This window comes from Pristiophorus japonicus, chromosome 5 (genome assembly GCF_044704955.1).
Source record: "Pristiophorus japonicus isolate sPriJap1 chromosome 5, sPriJap1.hap1, whole genome shotgun sequence".
In the NCBI taxonomy this organism is placed as follows: domain Eukaryota; kingdom Metazoa; phylum Chordata; class Chondrichthyes; family Pristiophoridae; genus Pristiophorus; species Pristiophorus japonicus.
Window position 1 is genome coordinate 74565377 of NC_091981.1, and position 22036 is coordinate 74587412.

General features: G+C 44.3%; 1 protein-coding gene across 7 annotated transcripts in view; it reads right to left on the reverse strand.

Moving 5' to 3' along the window:
• Positions 1-10123: 10123 nt before the first annotated feature.
• Positions 10124-22036, reverse strand: part of fbxl7 (F-box and leucine-rich repeat protein 7) — a 772156-nt gene continuing 760243 nt past the window's right edge. For all 7 annotated transcript variants that reach the window (XM_070879884.1, XM_070879887.1, XM_070879883.1 and 4 more), the window contains one exon: positions 10124-11366. In XM_070879884.1, coding sequence (XP_070735985.1) covers positions 10630-11366 — 737 coding nt within the window. In that variant the 3' untranslated portion in view covers positions 10124-10629. The remainder of the gene's footprint in view (positions 11367-22036) is intronic.

Sequence of the window (22036 nt, forward strand, 5' to 3'; positions counted from 1 at the left end):
TCCTGATTGCTGACCCCCCTTTGCTAATCCCTGACCCCTTGCAACTGAGGCCTACCCACCTGCATCCAGCCAGCTCCTCAAGTTGGGCAGGAAACCCGAGGCCTGGCATTCAAATTAGGCTGTGCTGGTAAAACCAGCAGGGCCTATGGGAAACCCAGCCTCCAGAGTTTCATGCCCACCTCACACTCTCCCCCCCTCCACCACCATGCCCAACCAAGTTCCATGAACAAAATTCCAGCCTTACACTCTACGTTCATGTGGGAAGAGGGCCTATCAAATCCCATTTATAGAACCTTTAAAGTAATTACACAATACAAATATAAGGTATAGAATTGATAACAGTGGAATAGCCCAATTTATTGGGCCAGAATTAAATGTCAAAATAACGGTGAGGCTAATGGCGATCATCGTTATTTATGTGTAAATCGTACAGCAACATCAGGTGAGGGTAGATGCAAGGTTAAAGGTGAAAATCCGGAAGGTGCTGTCCGAGATGTGTTGCCCCACCATTAGCTTCCCTGAAATGGCATCTCGCTGTCTGGCTACCCATTCAAATGCATTGAACTGCATGAATTTCCTGTATTTGCTACAGAAAGTTAAGGCTTGCCCATTTCAGTCTAATCGCCCTTTTTAACATTGTGATATGTCTTCATTACTGCCAAACAACTTCTCTGGCACTGAAAATTAACATTTAAACCTGGAGGCTCATTCCTTCAGCTTTTAATTGTTGTTGGAGATTTAAAAAAAATGTAAATACATTTTCTAATGTCAAAAGATACATTTTTTAACTTTTTCTTTCTGTCTCTCATTTCTCTCTTAATCAAATCTTTATTTCCCTCTCTGTTTTACATAGAAAAATAGAAAATAGGTGCAGGAGTAGGCCCTTCGAGCCTGCACCACCATTCAATAAGATCATGGCTGATCATTCACCTCAGTACCCCTTTCCTGCTTTCTCTCCATACCCCTTGATCCCTTTAGCCGTAAAAGCCATTTCTAACTCCCTCTTGAATACATCCAATGAACTGGTATCAACAACTCTCTGCGGTAGGGAATTCCACAGGTTAACAACCCTCTGAGTGAAGAAGTTTCTCCTCATCTCAGTCCTAAAGGCTTACCCGTTATCCTTCGACTATGTCCCCTGGTTCTGGACTTCCCCAACATCGGGAACATTCTTCCTGCATCTAACCTGTCCAGTCCCATCAGAATTTTATATGTTTCTATGAGATCCCCTCTCATCCTCCTAAACTCCAGTGAATACAGGCCCAATCGATCCAGTCTCTCCTCATGCTTTCTGTACCTTATTTTACATTGATTTCACTATACTAATTGACATTTCCGAGTTCAGACTCTCTGCTCTTCATTAACAATTCTTCAATCTGATTGATTAATGAGATACACATTTGCTTGTCCTGTTCACACAGGTCCCAGGTTCCTCATTTGGATGACATCAACATTATGTGCATTGGCTCGTGGAAATTAAATGGGCAAGTGCCGTTCGTTTGCCAGCTACAATTATTTTTGGCCCAGTATCTATTCAAGTACTGTTGTCATGAATTGGGGTACTGATAAAAAAAAAAGACGGCAAAAGGGATGTTTTAACTCTGCCCAGCCAGTGCGATCAGCCAGGTGGGGGGTTAAAGTGGCTGGGCAGGCCGGGGGGAGGCAGTCACGCTGCATTTATGATGCATTCCTGTCCCTCACAATCTTAACTGACCTCAGATTGGGCATGGAGGGCTGCCTTCTCCAGGCTGACGGGGTCCTACTTTACATGGAAAAGTCACATCCTGATGATGTCATCAGCACCACAACCCCATTTTATCTTAAAATAATGGTAGGCCAGATAGCAGCCAACCTGACAGTATGATCTGATGGGGGATATTGGAGGGGCCTGAAGAGGCCAAGTTGAGTATTCAAATTTCAAATCTTAAGATTAGATTAGACATCTTAAACACACTTGAAAGCATAATTTAATATTTGTGATATATAAGATAGCGTTCCTTTTGTTTATATTGTTTTCTGTACTACTCCAGTGCACTTTAGTGTTTGCTAGTTTGATATGGAGGTTTTCCAAGATTAAAAAAAAAATGATGTTACTGATGCAGGACCTTAATGTATGTTGGATCACATGATACAATCTTGGCGTATAACCAGTTTTTTAACAGTAGGAAACAAGAAAGTCTGTTATCTTATATGTAAATATTTCTTCTGCTGTTTCTTGGTTGGAACACTTTGGTGGAAGTGAAAGGAGTACAATCAAACTGAACCACTGCTACTACAAGCTACACAAATTTTTTAAAAACAGACCTATAGTGACAAATTGAAGGACCTCTATTGTCTTTCCCCCAAATTCTGGTGTATTTAAAAGAGCACCATTTTCATGAGAAAGCTACAGCAAACCTTGTTTTCATTTGTTCACATATGCTTAGCATGATATAAGCTTGTTAAAATGCATCACTACATGTGCTATTATTGTGATTAAAATGACTGAAATGGAAGCAGAGCCTTGCCTTGCTACAATCTGTAAAATCTCTATTATATTCTTATATATTTTAGCTTGGCTAATAGAGTGCAAATTTAAAATTTAACTCTGTTTGCTGCTTTGTCAACTTAAATATTTTGTCTTTTCTCGGTGGTGGGGGAAATACAGAAATACTTCTGGAGTTAGCTGTTTGTTTGAAGAAGAAGCAGCCCACCTCAGTTAATGGGGCTGCTTATAATTAGAATCTAATCCAAATATAATGAATGTTTGGGCTAGTACCTTGGGTCTTTGAAATATTAAATACATACAAAACTTGACGCTTGTTCAGGGTCATTCTCAGCTAATCTACTTGATATGAAAATCCAATGGCAACAGTAATTGAAACTCAGCATATTGGTAGAAAGTTTGTTTTGGGAAGGAGGGAGTGATCGGTTGGGTGGGATATCGGGAGGGAGCGATATTGGGAGGGTAATCGGGAATGGGGACGAGCAAGAGGGAGTAGTGAGGCAATCGGAAGGGGGACAAGCAAAAGCCAGCAATAGTCTTCGGAACTGATGTGGAGTCAGGCTCCTCCTGACTCCACATACTTGGGTAAATACTGCATAGTATTACATAGTATTTACAAAGCACAGAAACAGGCCATTTTGTCCAACAGGTCAATGCTGGTGTTTATGAAGTAATTAAATTTTTTTTTACCTTGTTGGTAGTGGTCTCCAGTGGTCCCATTAGTTCGGCTGCATGTAGGTGTGGTTATTGTGAATGCAGCAGCCACGGTGCCGGCAACATTCAGGGCATCTGCATTTCTATAAGAGGGCCTCGTGCAAGTGTTAGGCCCTCCAGTTACATATGCAAAAGGCCTAACAACTGTTTCAGGCCTGGACGCCTATACAAGAACCTTTCAGAATAGGATGGACGATGCAATTCCAGCATGGTATATGCATGTGTATACTGCTTGCTATATTGGATGCTTAGGTACATGTTTTACACTTATAAATGGGCACAAAGTCAATTAATTTTTAGGCGCAAGATTCCTGATTCCTTCTTATATTCAGAATTAATTGAAATTTGGCATAAGTTAAACTTTGTATTCATGATTAATCTACCAACTCGCCAAGGCTTCTTTGACAGCACCTCTCAAACCCACGACCTCTACCACCTAGAGGGCCAAGGGCAGCAAGCACATGGGAACATCATCACCTGCAAGTTCCCCTCCAAGGTGCACCCCATCCTGACTTGAAAATATTTGCCGTTCCTTCATCATTGCTGGGTCAAACCCCTGGAGCTCCCTCCCTAACAACACTGTGGGAGTTCCTTCATCACATGGACTGCAGCGGTTCAAGAAGGTGGCTCACCACCACCTTCTCGAGGGCAATTAGGGATGGGCAATAAATGCTGGCCCTGCCCACATCCCAGGAATGAATATAAAAAAATTATTGCTTTGCACTTGTAAATTTAAAAATCATGTAAATAAAGATGTATATTAGTTTTAGCAAAAGAAAATGACATTGTGATGTTTCAGAGTGGACAGGAGTGGATGGTAGGTGAGCCACTTGACTTCTGGTGCAAAATATTTCAGTAAAAGTGTTAAACCTATGGCATGGGATTCCCTTTCACAGCATACAAAAGGATATATGTTTCTGATCATAGAAAATGCAAGTCTATGTCTATGGGAAATTTACAAACAATTCAGTAGATTGGACCTATACTCTGGAGTTTAGAAGAATGAGAGGTGATCTATTTGAAACCTATTGAGGCATTGACAGGGTAGATGCTGAGAGGTTGTTTGCCCTGAATGGAGAGTCTGGAACTCGGGGCATAGTCTCAGGATAAGGGGTCGGCCATTTAAGACTGAGATGAGGAGGAATTTCTTTACTCAGAAGGTTGTGAATCTTTGGAATTCTCTACCCCCAAAGGGCTATGGATACTGAGTTGTTGAGTATAATCAAGGCTGCGATAGATTCTTGGACTCTAGGGGAATCAAGCGATATGGGGATCGGGTGGAAAAGTAGAGTTGAGGTCGAAGATTAGCCATGATCTTATTGAGTGGCAGACCAGGCTTGAAGGGCTTAATGGCCTACTCCTGCTCCTAATTCTTTTGTTATTATTAAAGAAAGTTGAGGTGGCGTTGCTGGTTAAAGAGGAAATTAATGCAATTGTAAGGAAAGACATTAGCTTGAATGATGTGGAATCGGTATGGGTGGAGTTACAGAATACCAAAGGGCAGAAAACGCCAGTGGGAGCTGTGTACAGACCTCCAAACAGTAGTAGTGTTGTTGGGGAGGGCATCACACAGGAAATTAGGGGCGCATGCAATAAAGGTGCAGCAGTTATCATGGGTGACTTTAATATGGATTTAGATTGGGCTAACCAAACTATACGGTGGAGGAGGATTTCCTGGAGTGCAGAAGGGATGGTTTTCTAGACCAATATGTTGAGGAACCAACTAGGGGGGAGGCCATCTTAGACTGGGTGTTGTGTAATGAGAGAGGATTAATTAACAATCTTGTTGTGTGAGGCCCCTTGGGGAAGAGTGACCATAATATGGTGGAATTCTACATTAGGATGGAGAATGAAACAGTTAAGTCAGAGATCATGGTCCAAAACTTAAAGAAGGGTAACTTTGAAGGTATGAGGCGTGAATTGGCTAGGATAGATTGGCGAATGATACTTAAGGGGTTGACAGTGGATGGGCAATGGCAGACATTTAGAGACCGCATGGATGAAATTCAACAATTGTACATCCCTGTCTGGCGTAAAAATAAAAAAGGGAAGGTGGCTCAACCGTGGCTATCAAGGGAAATCAGGGATAGTATTAAAGCCAAGGATGTGGCATACAAATTGGCCAGAAATAGCAGCGAACCCGGGGACTGGGAGAAATTTAGAACTCAGCAGAGGAGGACAAAGGGTTTGATTAGGGCAGGGCAAATAGAGTACGAGAGGAAGCTTGCAGGGAACATTAAAATTGACTGCAAAAGCTTCTATAGATATGTAAAGAGAAAAAGGTTAGTAAAGACAAACGTAGGTCCCCTGCAGTCAGAATCAGGGGAAGTCATAACTGGGAACAAAGAAATGGCAGAGCAATTGAACAAGTACTTTGGTTCGGTATTCACTAAGGAGGACACAAACAACCTTCCGGAAGTAAAAGGGGTCAGAGGGTCTGGTAAGAAGGAGGAACTGAGGGAAATCCTTATTAGTCGGGAAATTGTGTCAGAGAAATTGATGGGATTGAAGGCCGATAAATCCCCAGGGCCTGATGGTCTGCATCCCAGAGTACTTAAGGAAGTGGCTTTGGAAATAGCGGATGCATTGACAGTCATTTTCCAACATTCCATAGACTCTGGATCAGTTCCTATGGAATGGAGGGTAGCCAATGTAACCCCACTTTTTAAAAAAGGAGGGAGAGAGAAAACAGGGAATTATAGACCGGTCAGCCTGACATCGGTAGTGGGTAAAATGATGGAATCAATTATTAAGGATGTCATAGCAGCGCATTTGGAAAGAGATGACATGATGGGTCCAAATCAGCATGGATTTGTGAAAGGGAAATCATGCTTGACAAATCTTCTGGAATTTTTGAGGATGTTTCCAGTAGAGTGGACAAGGGAGAACCAGTTGATGTGGTATATTTGGACTTTCAGAAGGCTTTCGACAAGGTCCCACACAAAAGATTAATGTGCAAAGTTAAAGCACATGGGATTGGGGGTAGTGTGCTGACGTGGATTGAGAACTGGTTGGCAGATAGGAAGCAAAGAGTAGGAGTAAATGGGTATTTTTCAGAATGGCAGGCAGTGACTAGTGGGGTACCGCAAGGTTCTGTGCTGGGGCCCCAGCTGTTTACATTATACATTAATGATTTAGAAGAGGGGATTAAATGTAGTATCTCCAAATTTGCGGATGACACTAAGTTGGGTGGCAGTGTGAGCTGCGGAGGAGGATGCTATGAGGCTGCAGAGTGACTTGGATAGGTTAGGTGAGTGGGCAAATGCGTGGCAGATGAAGTATAATGTGGATAAATGTGAGGTTATCTACTTTGGTGGTAAAAACAGAGAGACAGACTATTATCTGAATGGTGACAGATTAGGAAAAGGGGAGGTGCAACGAGACCTGGGTGTCATGGTACATCAGTCATTGAAGGTTGGCATGCAGGTACAGCAGGCGGTTAAGAAAGCAAATTACATGTTGGCCTTCATAGCGAGGGAATTTGAGTACAGGGGCAGGGAGGTGTTACTACAGTTGTACAGGGCCTTGGTGAGGCCACACCTGGAGTATTGTGTACAGTTTTGGTCTCCTAACTTGAGGAAGGACATTCTTGCTATTGAGGGAGTGCAGCGAAGGTTCACCAGACTGATTCCCGGGATGGCGGGACTGACATATCAAGAAAGACTGGACCAACTGGGCTTGTATTCACTGGAGTTCAGAAGAATGAGAGGGGATCTCATAGAAACGTTTAAAATTCTGACGGGTTTAGACAGGTTAGATGCAGGAAGAATGTTCCCAATGTTGGGGAAGTCCAGAACCAGGGGTCACAGTCTAAGGATAAGGAGAAAGCCATTTAGGACCGAGATGAGGAGAAACTTCTTCACCCAGAGAGTGGTGAACCTGTGGAATTCTCTACCACAGAAAGTTGTTGAGGCCAATTCACTAAATATATTCAAAAAGGAGTTAGATGTAGTCCTTACTACTAGGGGGATCAAGGGGTATGGCGAGAAATCAGGAATGGGGTACTGAAGTTGCATATTCAGCCATTGAATGGCGGTGCAGGCTCGAAGGGCCGAATGGCCTACTCCTGCACCTATTTTCTATGTTTCTGTGGGACAGAGCCCAAAATGTAACGTCATGTGGCTTTGTCTAGCTTTTCTCTCTAGCCATACAAATAATAAGGTTGCAAACTTTTTCCCATGAAAACAGTGCCCCTTTAAATTATATAAACTTAGCAAACATATCTGTTTTGCTTTGGTGTAAAAAGTTGTGCTTGATTAAATGAAATTGTCGACTGTAATTTATCAATGCAAGTTGGTTTGCAGTGAATACAATTGCATAACAACAACCTTGTCAAATAGTACATGTTCTTGCAGAACTTTAAAACATTTATTTAAAAAAAACACATATTTTTGATAGTGACATCCCAAAAAGGACATTTCATCCCTGTTGAGACACTACTGCATCTTCGGGTGATCATCAGATCACATTACCACCACTGAAGCAACGTTGCTGGTCCAGGTTCTGAGTGATATGAAATTCTGTGTACAGGTCACAGATTCCAAATATCAATTGGTTGCAATACTAATTTAAAGTGTTTGGTATTATTTTGTGTTTTACATTCAGAAGGTAAGAGCAAGTTATATGATTTGTATTAATGAGCTTGATAGATGCTGTGATCTTTTCTGTCAGACTGTAACTGCAATTTAATGAACTTTAGCAATATTTGTAATGTTCAATCCCGGGTATAAAGAATTGAATGGTTTACACTGAGAAATAATTTGTATTTCTAATGAAAAAATCAACGAATGTCTGACTCCAAAACAAAACAAGATCTCAAACATTGAAAACAGAAGATCAGACAATTATTTTAATCCTTGTGACAAAGACAAATTACAATGTGTTAGTCTTGAATAATGGCCTAAAAGTAAATTTAAAGGACTTTCAACTTTAAAAAAAAATGTTGCACTCAGCAAAGTAATGCTTGTATTGGAGAATGGAACACTTTCCATTTTGGTCACCCAGTGTTCACATCGAACACTCCCAGGTTTTGTACTGTGCAGCTAGGTCCTTCTACCCTGCTCCAACAATATACCTGAGGTTCAAATTCAGAAAACCAAGCCTTACTGTACCAGTGTGATATTTTCCAAACCAGTCAGTCTGTGACCACTCTGAGTAAGATTAACAGTGTACTGCCAATTAGTGTTATTTGAGACTGCTCAAACTCATTTCACATAGAACCCTTCCAGCCAGCAGAGATTTTCATCCTAAGTTGTAGAAGTGATCGGTAACTATCTAACTCACTTCACCAACTAGTTCCGTTTCATATCCATCCACCACAACCCATTTTCCTGAGTCATGGCTCATTACATATGCACAGTGGAATTCCTGTCACTGGGAGGAAAGCTGTCAGTGCAAAGGTGAAGAATCCCAGCAGTGTTGCTGTAGGAATGGTCCCTGCAGCACTACAAGGGGAGACAAGAAATCTTTAAAGTCTCACACTGAAGACCCGCCTCACTTATGACCTTAGCTGAGATCAAGACCTTCAGCGGGTAATTCTCTGCAGCTGCCTGGAGGGAGATATCAGTACAATGTCATGTAGCTCCACTGTGGGAACTCTGGGCTTTTACCACTACTTCTCGGAGCCTATGGCCACCGTCCTTTTGACAGCTCTAGGAGGTGATGGTATCTGGGGCCGAAAGGAAAGAAGATTTGCTCGGGAGTGGGACTCCCCACCCTACTGCCATACGCATGCAATGGGTAGGGAAGATGCCGCTAGAAGTAGTCACAGTAGGAGCGAGAGGTGGGAAATCCCAGTCGGGCCAGCGAGGAGGCAGTGGCACTTGAATTTTCCGATATTCTCCGGTAATCCCACCTGATTTTGAACAGAATCTCTCCATATGTTTGTTTGCTAACACAACTGTCCTGCTTAAAGACACATTGCCTTGATTGCAAAACTTCTGGCAAACTTTGTTTGCAAGCACTGTGACATGATGATTACAAGCCATGTTCTTGTGCCATGAAAACATCATTCTGACATGGTTGTTCTCCTTCCCCATGATAAAGAGGCCTCTTTAGTTAATGCCCAAAAAAGGCTGCTAAAATCATACTAAAAGTGATTTGTTCCCTCTTGTACCATTCATATTCTATTAGTCTTTCTTGCAAGTTATTTGGTCAAAAGTTAGCCAGCAAGCATGCTGGGCCACTTTTGGACACCTGGAATGAAAAATCCTTTAGTTACTTCTCCAATTGCTCCGGACTGGAAGTACTGTGACTATTGAAGTGGTGTCCCCTTCAGCTGAGTGGTAATACCATTGTTTATATTTTCATACAACATTATTGTAGTGCATTTTTATTCTTATCGGGGTGAGAAATGTTTGTGCTGGGAACTAGTCCACTTTCAATTTTAGACATAGGGTAATTTGCCAACTTTGTGCTCTGGGAGGGTGAAGCATCCACCAGGAGCACAAAGTCTGAAGATTATCATTCTAATGTCAGCGACAATCACTCCCAGGCCAGGTAAAGTGCAACCAGCTGCAGAGTAAAGCTGATTTTACTCTATGCCAACATCATATGTCAGCACAAACCTCAGAAAAGTATTCTTGACTGTACCATTTTCCCACACCATCTATCCTGTGGCCCCTGAAATAGATTGTCAAACTTAGTGCTAAATTAGCAGCATTTTATGCCGTGGCGCAAGGCCCACTTGCTCATGGGTTGGAACTAATTTCAAGGAGGACCAACAGAAAGAGATTTGCATTCAAGCCCAGGTCTGAGGTGAAAGGGCAGCATGCTAATCCACTGCATCAAATTCTTCCCCTTCCCCAGCGGTAACCATGTAATAAAGAGTTCAGTTATAGTGGATTGCGGAGATACCGGAGTGTAATAAGTGGGTTGCAGTATAGTCAAAAAGCCCTTTAATACTTTAGGATCATTAAACCACCTTTTATTAATTAAAAAAATGAAATAAAAGCTCTGAAGTGCAATATTATTCAGAACCTCCCATGTTATAACAAAAACAATGTGACAACATCTCTTTCATGGGATCTGATATTATAGTGTGATATCAACTAAAACATAGTGCTCCATTTTAGGAAAATTGAAAAATAGGAGGCAAACAGTATACTGAATATTTCCATTTTATATGGCAGTGATGGATTTAAGGAATAATATGAAATTTGATCAATTCTTCCAGCAACTTGAAAAGTTTGAATATATTTAGTTTATGCCTGTGGACACTGGTTTCTATAGGGGATTTGGCAGTCAAAAGTGTACAAGTATATCATAGAGGAAAAAAGAAAAACATTTTCATTACCATGACTGTCGGTCATAATAGAGTAATAATTATACAATGTGGAAATTAACTAAATATTTAATTGAAGAAAAAAAAGCAAATAAAATTTGAGGCTTTACAATCTATGGTCTGTTCCGTTTTACTGTTAAACATCCTGTCAGAAGAAGGCCGGATTGGTGTGTTCTATAATACACCTCTTGCAATGGCGTTTGACAAACCGCAGTGCCTCAACAGAGATGTCGCAGTCTTGTACGTTCAACATCTGAAGCTCGAAGCAGTTGGCTGCCACGATCTTCAAACCACGGCCAGTGATGCTCTCGCATGACTTAAGACTCAGCCGCTTCAGGTTGTAGCAGTTCATCGCTAAAAACTCCATGCCTGCATCGGAAACTAACGGACACTTCCCGATATCCAGGGACTTCAGTTTTGTGCAATTTTTAGCAAGGTACTCAATCCCGTGATCAGTTATTCCTTCACAACCCCGAGCATTCAGATAGCGAAGTTTGCTGCAATACTTGGCAATGTAGCGGATACCTACATCTGTGATTCGGCCACAGTGAGCAATGCTGAGATACTTCAGGTGTGCTTCCAACTTTGCCACCTCCCTCATCCCAAAATCGCTCACTGCGCGGCAGTCACTAACGCTCAACTCCTTGATTGATGTGCAATAAAGCATCAGGTAGCGGAGGCCTTCGTCTGTGACACGTATACACCTGCGCAGGTAGAGGTGTGTCAGTTGGGTGCAGTGAGCCGCTATCGTGTGCAACCCCTCATCTTCAAGTACAAAGCAATCCGTCATGTTCAGGTAGCGTATGGAGATCTGTTTTCCATGAAGTGGAGAGAGTTTGATTGAAGCTTCTCTTGTCAGACTGATGCAGGTTATCTTGGAACAACCTAGGCAAAACACAATATTAAACTATTAACATGGAGCATTTATAAAAATGACAATACCTACATAGAACGTTAAAGCAGAGAAAGAGCCTATTTCACACACCACGCCTCACTAGTACGAAATATAAAAACAGATAGCAAGAGTTTACGTAGGTATATAAAAAGGAAAAGAGTGGCTAGAGTAAATGTTGGTCCCTTAGAAGACGAGACCGGGGAATTAGTAATGGGGAACATGGAGATGGCAGAAATTCTGAACAAATATTTTGTATCAGTCTTTACGGTAGAGGACACTAACAATATTCCAACAGTGGATAGTCAATGGGCTATGGGGGGAGGAACTTAACACTGAAGTGGGACTTTAGAGGCCCACTTTAGTGATATAGTGTTGCAGCCTGGGAAAATTGTTCAGGAAAATATGAATTGGGCCTGCTATTAAATACAGACATATTCTAGAATGCTAAATTCTAGCAAAGCGTTGCACACGAGCTGAGCAAAATAATTACAGGATGTAGCCTAACTGCTAGAAACTGCAAACTAGGCTACCTGAGTATTCTTAGACTAACGGACAGTGATGGCAACCACAAGTCAAGATGACCCATACATCTTTATAGATAAGAGTGTCTACCGTGGTCAAGAAATACAGACCACAGAGCAAATACAACTTCTAGCTCGCTCGGTAGGCGCAACTTGGAGGTGTCAAAAAAACATGCTGTGGAAACATTCTCAAATGTCATGAGCTTATATTCAGTTCTTGCAGTTAAGTTTTTGAAATGTCACGGAGAGTCTGGGGTCAGTTCTTGGAACTGATGGCGCTTAACAGATTGCGATTTTCAGCTCTAAATACTGTAAGCCGACAGCCAGGCAGAGAGACGGAGTTTAGGGTTCTACCCAAGACTGCTGTTCTCCCCTTGGCCAAGGTATTCTCAAATAAACATATTTTGATTCTTTAACAGGCTTGTGTTGAGCCTTTATTTTGGTTCCACATCAGATTGGTGACGAGGATAGGATCCACCAGGAGACGGACAGACCAATGTCGACAGAAACATCTCGGAGTGAGTCAGTTTAAAGTACCATTCCAAAATTAGATGAATTCTGTGATAAGACTGTCAAGTCAACCAGGGATTCCGAACTGTAATAGTCTGCTAAAGAACAAATCTTGTTGGCACGTGAGTATGATAAGTTAGTTTAAAGTTATTGATTTGGTTTAAAGTCATTGATAAGAACTGTGTTGCGGAGAAAGTAGACCGATGAAATAAGGCTAAGATTTAACATAGAGGTTGGATTAAACTACCGATTGGAGAGACGTGAAGTCATCAGACAGGTGACGCAGATCATCAGACCATATAATGGCATTGGGCAAAGGATTAAACTGGGGGTTGGAGAACTCCCTTACTAAGTTCTACCTGGATGACCAGAAGGGGTTAATCGACAAAATATTAAAAGACGGGTGGGACCCGTCACAAGAACCAGCCGAGCAAAAGGCTTGGTGGGAAAAGGAGAAAATTCAGAGAGCCAAGAAAGCCAGTATAATTATAGTGCGACAGTTTATACAATTTAGTGACAAGATGAAGTCCAAAATTGAGGAACTAAGGCAATTAAGGGAAGAAGTAAAGGGCCCAAGTTTCGGGCCGCACCTAGAACGGCGCAGCCCCCACCTGGACGCCTGTTTTTCGTGCCACAAAGTGCGCCTAAAAAAAACTTCCAGATTCTCCGGCTCCCTGCTGGTTCTCTGGCCCTCGGCGCGACGCAGCACAAGCAGTTGGGGGCGGAGCTAGGTCCCGGCACTGAAAACAGTGCCGGGACCTCTGCACATGCACGCTACAGTGGGCGCATGTGCAGTAGCTCCAGGCGCCCAAAACTGTGTGGGAGGGGCCCGAAGCACGCAGCCCCTAGCCCTGGCCCAATGGCCTCACTGGGGCTGTGTGCATAAAGCTCCTCCCATGCCCAGCTCCTGCTCCCCGCCCGACCCGACTCGACTCCCGCTTCCCGCCCACCCCCCCACCCCCCGCCCCCAGACCGGACCCGACCCGACCCCCAGGACTGGACCCGACCCGCGCTCCCCCGCACCCGACCTGACCTCCCTCTCCCTCCCCCCCGACCCGAACCGAACCGACCTCCCTCCCACCACCCCCCCGACCAGACCCGCGCTCCTGACCCCCCCCCCCGGACCAGATCCGACCCAACCTGACCTCCCTCGCCCCGCCCCCGACACGAACCGACCCACGCTCCCTCCCTCCCCCCCACCCCGCCTACCCGAACCAACCCGACCTCCATCCTCCCCCCCCCGACTCGACCCGTGCTCCCGATCACCACCCCCCCCCCCGCCCCGGACCCGACCGCGACCCCCGCTCCCCCCGACCCGACCCGCGCTCCCGACCCCGGACCCGACCCGACCCAACACCGCCATCTACCTGTAAATCTGGTGCTGGGGATGGACCCCGCCGAAGTCTTGGGCCCGGCCGGGCCCGGCCCATTCAGCCTCCGCCCCCCCCTTCTCCTTCCCCCCCCCTCTCCTTTCCCCCCCTCTCTCCCACCTCTCCTCTCCCCCCTTCTCCTCCTCCCCCCTTCCCCTTCTCCTTCTCCTCCTCCCCCCCTTCCCTTCTCCTCCTCCCCCCTTCTCTCCCCCTTCCCTCCCCCTTCTCCCCTATCCCTCCCCCTTCCATCCCTCCCCCTCTGCCTCCCTCCCTCCCCTCCCCCTGCCCCCCCCCCTCCCTCTGCCCCCCCCCCTCCCTCTACCCCCCTTCTCCCCCTCCCCTCGCTGTCAGAAACACAGACACTGACAGACAGAGAGTGAGAGACACACACAGACAGACAGAGAGATAGAGACACTGACAGAGACACACTGTGGGGGGCCCGTCCCAGCACGCTGCTGGAGGACTCCCGGTGTTGCAGTCGGTAAGTAGAAAATGTTTTATTTATTGATTTTTAAATTTTTTTTATTTTTTATTAATTTGTTTTGATTGATTTATTGGTTCATTTATTATTGATGATGGCTCTTTATTTGTAAAACTGAAGTGTTTAATGTTTGTAAACTTCCCTTTAAACCCCCCCCCACCCCCCCATTCCCTACGCCTGATTTGTAACCTACGCCTGATTTTCTAAAGTGTAGACAACGTTTTTTCGAGCGTACAAAAATCTTCACTTACTCCATTCTAAGTTAGTTTGGAGTAAGTTTTCACTGCCGAAACTTTGAAAACAGGCGTAAGTGGCCGGACACGCCCCCTTTTGAAAAAAAATTTTTGTTCCAAAGTGAAACTGTTCGAACTGACTAGAACTGGAGCAAACTAAATGCCGAGAATTTGAATTTCTAAGATACTCCGTTCTACACCAGTTGCTCCAAAAAATCAGGAGCAACTGAGGCCGAAACTTGGGCCCAAATAAACTAAGAGAAGCTAATGAAACCCATTGTGTGTGTCCGGACTTTTTGGGAGACCCGGAGACTACGACAGGGATGAAGGCGGGGAGCTGGAGGCAGCCCTTCCTATGAAAAAGCGGGAGCTACAGCACCTGAGTATGACCTAGAGGATGATACTAAACTCCCTGCAGCCCTGTTGCGAACGTCTGGCATGGGACAGGAAGCTGACCACAAAGTAACAGTGAAATACATATCGTTTACCCCTTTGGAGAAACACGGGATCCTCAAGGATCTACCTTCTCTGAAAGAAAAACACGGCAATTCTGAATTTTGGAGATTGTTAAGGGAAATGTATGACATTCATGAGATGCATGAGAGAGATGTACATCAGATAATGAGGACTAAATGTCCACGGCCTAAATGGGAGACATTAAGACAGGATTATAGAAATGGTGAATGGACTCCTTTTAACAATGCCCCTCAGGCAGTCCGACAGACAGCATACGATGATTTCGCCTTGGGAACTCCCGCTCCCAACTGGGGACTAATTCTGTTAGTCCGCCAGAAGAAAGATGAAAATAGCAGTGAGTATGGTCATAAATCGTGGACCGCGTATCAAGAATACTCAGGTCAGGCAGCCCCAGACAAGGCTGATCAGGCATTTTTAAAGATGTTTAAAGATGGCCTGACAGCCAACCTTCAGAAAATACTTAAGATGGGGGTAGTCGGCAGAGATACTTATGACGGACTGGTGAGCAGGGCATGCCAAGTGGATAATGAAGTCAGCCAACAGCAGAAACAGATCAAAGTAGAAATATGAGCGACATCCAGCAAAAGATCCAATGGAGCTTGCTACAATTGTGGCAAACCCAGACACATGTCCAAGGACTGTAGGAGTCCACGTCGCAAGTGCACCAACTGCCAGAAAATGAGGCACAACAAAAACCAGTGTTGGGTGCCAGGCGGGGGCGGGAAAAGACCCACACCGCTGGGTAGCCCACCCAAATCCCAGACCATGACCAAGGATCAGCTCCCCCAGGCCCTCAAGGACCTGGCAAGTGACTGAAAGCCAGAGGCCCCCGCTCAGAGCGAAGGCGACCCTCGGATCCACATTACAGCATTGTTAGGAGGCCAGCAGCGCGACATGTTGGTGGATACAGGCGCCTCTGTCTCAATGACACATATCCCCCTACCCACAACCAAACGGACAGTTTTAATCACAGGGGTTGGGGGATCTGCCACAAGGGCACACCTAAGCGAAGTAATATTATTGGACATGGCAGGGATTCTAATCCCCGCACAATTTTATCTTTGTCCCAATAATGAGGGTACAATAATGAGAATTCATATCGAGGCTGAAGGTGATGAGCTACACCTGAACTATGAAGACCCTGATCAATCAAAAGACCCAAGTTGGAAATGGAGTCTATCTGACTGGTATATTCCGGCGAGAGGGTGCAAAAACTCCCCTCGTACCAAACAGAAGATTTCGTGGGAACCCAACCCACAGTATTCGGCGTCGTGATACGGTACAATAGGACCTTATGTATTGAATGTGGTCTAAATAGGTCTGGAAATTTGTCCATATTCTATCAGGAATGCGCACTGCTCCATACCGAGCATATACCAGGGATGCCACAGGTACTACAGTCCTGCAGAAACTTTTGGCCACGTATTAACTATATACAGTGCTTCATGAGTGAGGGTAACCGCCGGGGTATCAATATGGAAAACGTCAAATCAGAAATCGTGAGAGATTGTCGGAATTTTGACCGGGAAGCCACCCTGAATTTGGTCGAAAGGCAGCCTCACGACTTCGCTGTGTGTGGTAGGCCCATACAAAAGTTTGAGTCTACATACTACGTTTATGCGCGAAACGATGAGACATGTCTATCCCCAATAATCCGAGTGGAGTGGTCTGACTATTAGCTGACACCTGCCCTGCCAACCACTCCAGGCACACCCCCAGAATGTCCCATACATACTGCAGGACCCTCAAGTGGGGTGGTCCTGAGAACGGAGGGAATCCAATTGTATGAAAATGTACACCATGAGATATTACCTGTAATAGTAAACCTGATGGACATAGGGCCACCAGAAAAATGTGACCTTAAGGTACAGGCATTGTATACCCGAATGCTTAAGATAGTGTTGAAAGAGTCCCGAGATGCCTCGGGCATCCAGATACCGGAGCCCTCTGAAAGCGGGTCAGACCCACAGACAGAAACGTGGTCTGATCAATGACGTCTTAACAGGGGTCAACACGGGAACCTCATTTGTAAATGCCCTAGACATACAAGCTGTACAGGAACAATTGGAAAGTCTTAAAGACACAGTGAGGAAGTTGCTGCAGAGGCAGACAGATGCAGCCAAAGGGACTGTGCGGGAGGGCGAAGGGGCAGCAGGGAGCTTAGTCAAAGGGATTACAGACCTGGAGAGCCATGCTGCCACCATTAACTGCCTGATTGACCGAGAATTCAATGCGGAAAAGGCAGAGGTTCAACGCGACCTCTGCCACGCTTACTGGGGATGGATGATTCGGCAGGTCAGTGAGAACTTGGACCAAATACACAGGGGCGAAGTCCAGGACTGGATTAACAGCACCCACCTGTTCCGCCTAGCACAGCACCCAGGGTCACTGGACGCGTGCACCATGAAAGGAATAACGAGAGTCTTTCCGGTGACAGGCGGATGTACAGATTCACATTCTGCCCTGGTGGGGATGGTCCTAATGATTCCGGTAATGGCGAAGGGGGAGTCTAGACCACACCCCCAGTTTGAGGTAGAAAACTTGGGGCTAATCCGGGGTGAGAACTGCATGTGGTACAACCCAATGGATCAATATGCCATCAAACGGAACGGAACCATGAGAGGGGTCTCATTATCAGGGTGCCGCAGGGTAGGAAGCCTAACTATATGTCCACATCCAGTAGGCTGGGAAAGCGAGGATGCATGCGGATTTAATCAAACCATTGGGTGAGTTTTAGAAATAAGCCCATCAGAATTGGAATGTACCCGCTCAGCCTACCGCGGAAAGGGGGAATACTGTGTGGTAACCAACCAACCAACTTATGACTATGGTATTTATCAATGTAACATCACAAATCCCAACTTCTGCTTCACCCCGAGGCTACTGGTTAAAATCAGGCGAGCACGAATGACGTACTTGAGAAACTATTACCCTGAACCTGACTGACAAAATTAAACAAGATTGGTCCCAATATGAAAGTGAACTGGCTTCAACAACACTCCACCTGTCCGAGGACCAAAGAGGCATAAAGGATCCTCTGCTGGCAAGCATAAAATTACATCATGTGCTCAAACAGGAGCTGCGCGAACTAGGCAAGGACATTGCAAAAGACCTTCAACATACCCCCTAGTACGAGAAGGCATGGAACTGGGGACTGAATGTTAATATCCATCTGTGGATACGTATCATTTCTCACATATGGTGGAAGTTCAACTGATTTTGGCACTGTGCTGGCTGATAATGACATGTGCAGTTTGTAGGAAGCGTAGACACAGGCAGCAAGCTAAAGCAATCACTCGTATGCAAGAGAAAGATAAACTGTTGATGCATGAGGGAATTTAAACCCCGGTTAAGCAACAGACCTCCCAGACTTGGTGGCAGATAGCACTGCAAATGGAGCGGGAAGTCTAAAGCATTAGCTAGCTTAGCTCTAGTGGTCTCATGGGCTGGGGTTAGCTAGGGACCAAAGGGGGGCTTGAAGTGGGACTTTAGACGACCACTTTAGTGATATAGTGTTGCAGCCTGGGAAAATTATTCAGGAAAATAGGAATTGGGCCTGCTATTAAATACACACATATTTTAGAATGTCAAATTGTAGTAAAGCGTTGCACACGAGCTGAGCAAAACATTTACAGGATGTAGCCTTGCTGCTAGAAACTGCAAACTAGGCTACCTGAGTATTCTTAGACTAACAGACAGTGATGGTAAAGGCAGGTCAAGATGAACATACATCTTTATAGATAAGAGCGTCTACCGTGGTCAAGAAATACAGACCATGGAGCAAACATGACTTCTCGCATGCTAGGTAGGCACAACTTGGAGATGTAAAAAAAAACATGCTGTGAAAACATTCTCAAATGTCATGAGCTTATATTCAGTTCTTATGGTTAAGTCAAATGCGTTTTTGAAATGTCACGGAGAGTCTGGGGTCAGTTCTTGGAACTGATGATGCATAACGGATTGTGGTTTTTGGCTTTAAATACTGTAAGCTGACAGCCAGGTAGAGTGATGGAGTTTAGGGTTCTACCCAAAACTGCTGTTCTCCCCTTGGCCAAGGTATTCTCAAATAAACACATTTTGATTCTTCAACAGGCTTGGGTTGAGCCTTTATTTTGGTTCCACATCAAATACAATCACAATCACTAAGGAGGTGGTACTCAGTAAGATAATGGGACTCAAGGTGCATAAATCCCCTGGACCTGATGGCTTACATACTAGGGTCTTAAGAGAAGTAGTGACAGGGATAGTGGATGCATTAGTTGTAATTTACCAAAATTCCCTAGATTCTGGGGAGGTCCCAGCAGATTGGAAAACTGCAAATGTAATGCCCCTATTTAAAAAATGAGGCAGACAAAAAACAGGAAACTATAGACCGTTAGCCTAACATCTGTGGTTGGAAAGATGTTGAAGTCCATTATTAAAGAAGCAGTAGCAGGACATTTGGATAAGCAAAATTCGGTCAGGCAGAGTCAGCATGGATTTATGAAGGGGAGGTTTTGTTTGACAAATTTGCTAGAATTCTTTGAGGATGTAACGAACAGGGTGGATAAAGGGGAACTAATGGATGTGGTATATTTGGACTTCCAGAAGGCATTTGACAAGGTGCCACATAAAGGGTTGGGGGTAATATATTAGCATGGATTTGGTGCAGGCTCGAAGGGCCGAATGGCCTACTCCTGCACCTATTTTCTATATTTTCTATGTTTCTATGGATAGAGGATGTTAGCCACAGAGTAGGGATAAGTGGTTTATTCTCTGGTTGGCAATCAGTAACCAGTGGGGTACTGCAGGGATCAGTGCTAGGACCCCAACTATTTACAATCTATATTAACGACTTGGAAGAAGGGACCGAGTGTAACGTAGCCAAGTTTGCTGACGATCCAAAGATGGGAGGAAAAGCAATGTGTGAGGAGGACATAAAATATCCGCAAAAGGACATAGACTAAGCTAAGCTAAGTGAGTGGGCAAAAATTTGGCAGATGGAGTATAATGTCGGAAAGTGTGAGGTCATGCACTTTGGCAGAAAAAAAATCAAAGAGCAAGTTATTATTTAAATGGAGAAAGATTGCAAAGTGCTGCAGTTCAGCGGGACCTGGGTTAATATGCATGTACAGCAAGTGATCAGGAAGGCTAATGGGATCTTGGCCTTTATTGCAAAGGGGATGGAGTATAAAATCAGTGAAGTCTTGCTACAGTTGTACAGGATATTGGTGAGGCCACACCTTGAATACTGCGTGCAGTTTTGGTTTCCATATTTCTGAAAGGATATACTTGCTTTGGAGGCAGTTCAGAGAAGGTTCACAAGATTGATTCCGGAGATGTTGATTTATGTTGATTTATGAGGAAAGGTTGAATAAGTTGGGCCTCTACTCATTGGAATTCAGAAGAATGAGAGGTGATCTTATCGAAACGATTAAGATTATGATGCAGAGAGGATATTTCCACTGATAGGGGTGACTAGAACTAGAGGGCATAATCTTAGAATAAGCCCATTTAAAACTGAGATGAGGAGAAATTTCTTCTCTGAGGGTTGTGGATCTGTGGAATTTGCTGCCTCAGAGAGCTGTGGAAGCTGGGACATTGAATACATTTGAGACAGAAATAGACAGTTTCTTAAACAATAAGGGAATAAGGGGTTATGGAAAATGGGCAGGGAAGTGGACCTGAGTCCATGATCAGATCAGCCATACGTATGGCCTACTCCTGCTCCTATTTCTTATGTTCTTATCTGGCAAATAGGAAAGATACAAAGAAAAGCAAAAGGTGACAAAACAGATAGGACTACAAAAAGGCAGAATGAAAATAAACTTGTAAGGAATATCAAAATCAACACACACATTTTTTGCAATTATATTAGGAAAAAGAGGGTGGTCAGGAGCAATGTTGACCCTTTGAAAACTGATATCAGTGATATTGTCAATAACAAGGAAATGGTAGACATTTTGCATAATTACTTTGCGTCAGTATTTACAGTAGAGTAAATCCCAAGGAAATTAATATTGAGTCAGCGACAGGGACACAACATAATTAACATAAGCAAAATAATGGTACTAAAGAGTGTCAAATTTCCAGGACCAGATGGTTTCCATGTTAGGGTTTTAAAGGAAGTAGGTGAGCACATTGTAGATGCTCTAACTACAATCTTACAAAGTTATCTCGATTCAGGAACCATTCCTTTACATTGGAAAATTGTGCATGCCACTCTGCTATTTAAGAAGAGGGAAACCAGGGACTTATAGACCAGTTGGCCTAATATCAGTTGTCAGGATTTGTAAAAGGTAGGCCATGCCTGAAGAAGCTGATTGAATTTTAAGAGGTGACTAAAGTGGTGGACAGGGGGACATCTATGGATGTTATTTATATCTATGGATGTGGAAGGCAAATCATTGACCTGGTTAGGAAATTGGCTGAGCAGCAGGAGATAATGGGCAGGTAGTCGAATTGACAGGATGTGGCTAGTGGTGTCCCACAGGGACCCTGTATTAAGGCCTCAACTATTCACAGTATTTATTAACCACTTAGATGATGGAATAGAAGGTAGGTATCCAAATTTGATAGGTTGCTGGGGTATGGAGTCAAGTGCTTCTTCTATCAAAGAAGATCTTGATCTTCCTCCCAGCATGGATGAAGTAAAGAAAGCCATCAACCAGATGAGTACTGAAAAGGCTCCAGGAAAGGATGGAATCCCTGCTGAAATCTACAAGGCAGTAGGCCCAGCAACTCTCGAGGCCTTTCATGACATAATAACTAGCATCTGGGAAGATGAAGACATGCCACAAGACTTCCGTGACGCTATGATAGTTTCCCTCTACAAGAACAAGGGCAACAAAGCAGACTGGCAACTATAGGGGAATATCGCTTCTGTCCATTGCTGGGAAGATCATCGCCCGCATAGTATTGAACCGACTCATAGCTAGTGTCTCAGAAGTAAATCTTCCAGAAACACAATGTGGCTTTCAACCTGGTCGGAGCACAGCGGACATGATCTTTGCACTCAGACAAGTGCAGGAGAAGTGCATTGAGCAGAACATGGCCTGTACGCTGTATTTATTGACCTCGCCAAGACCT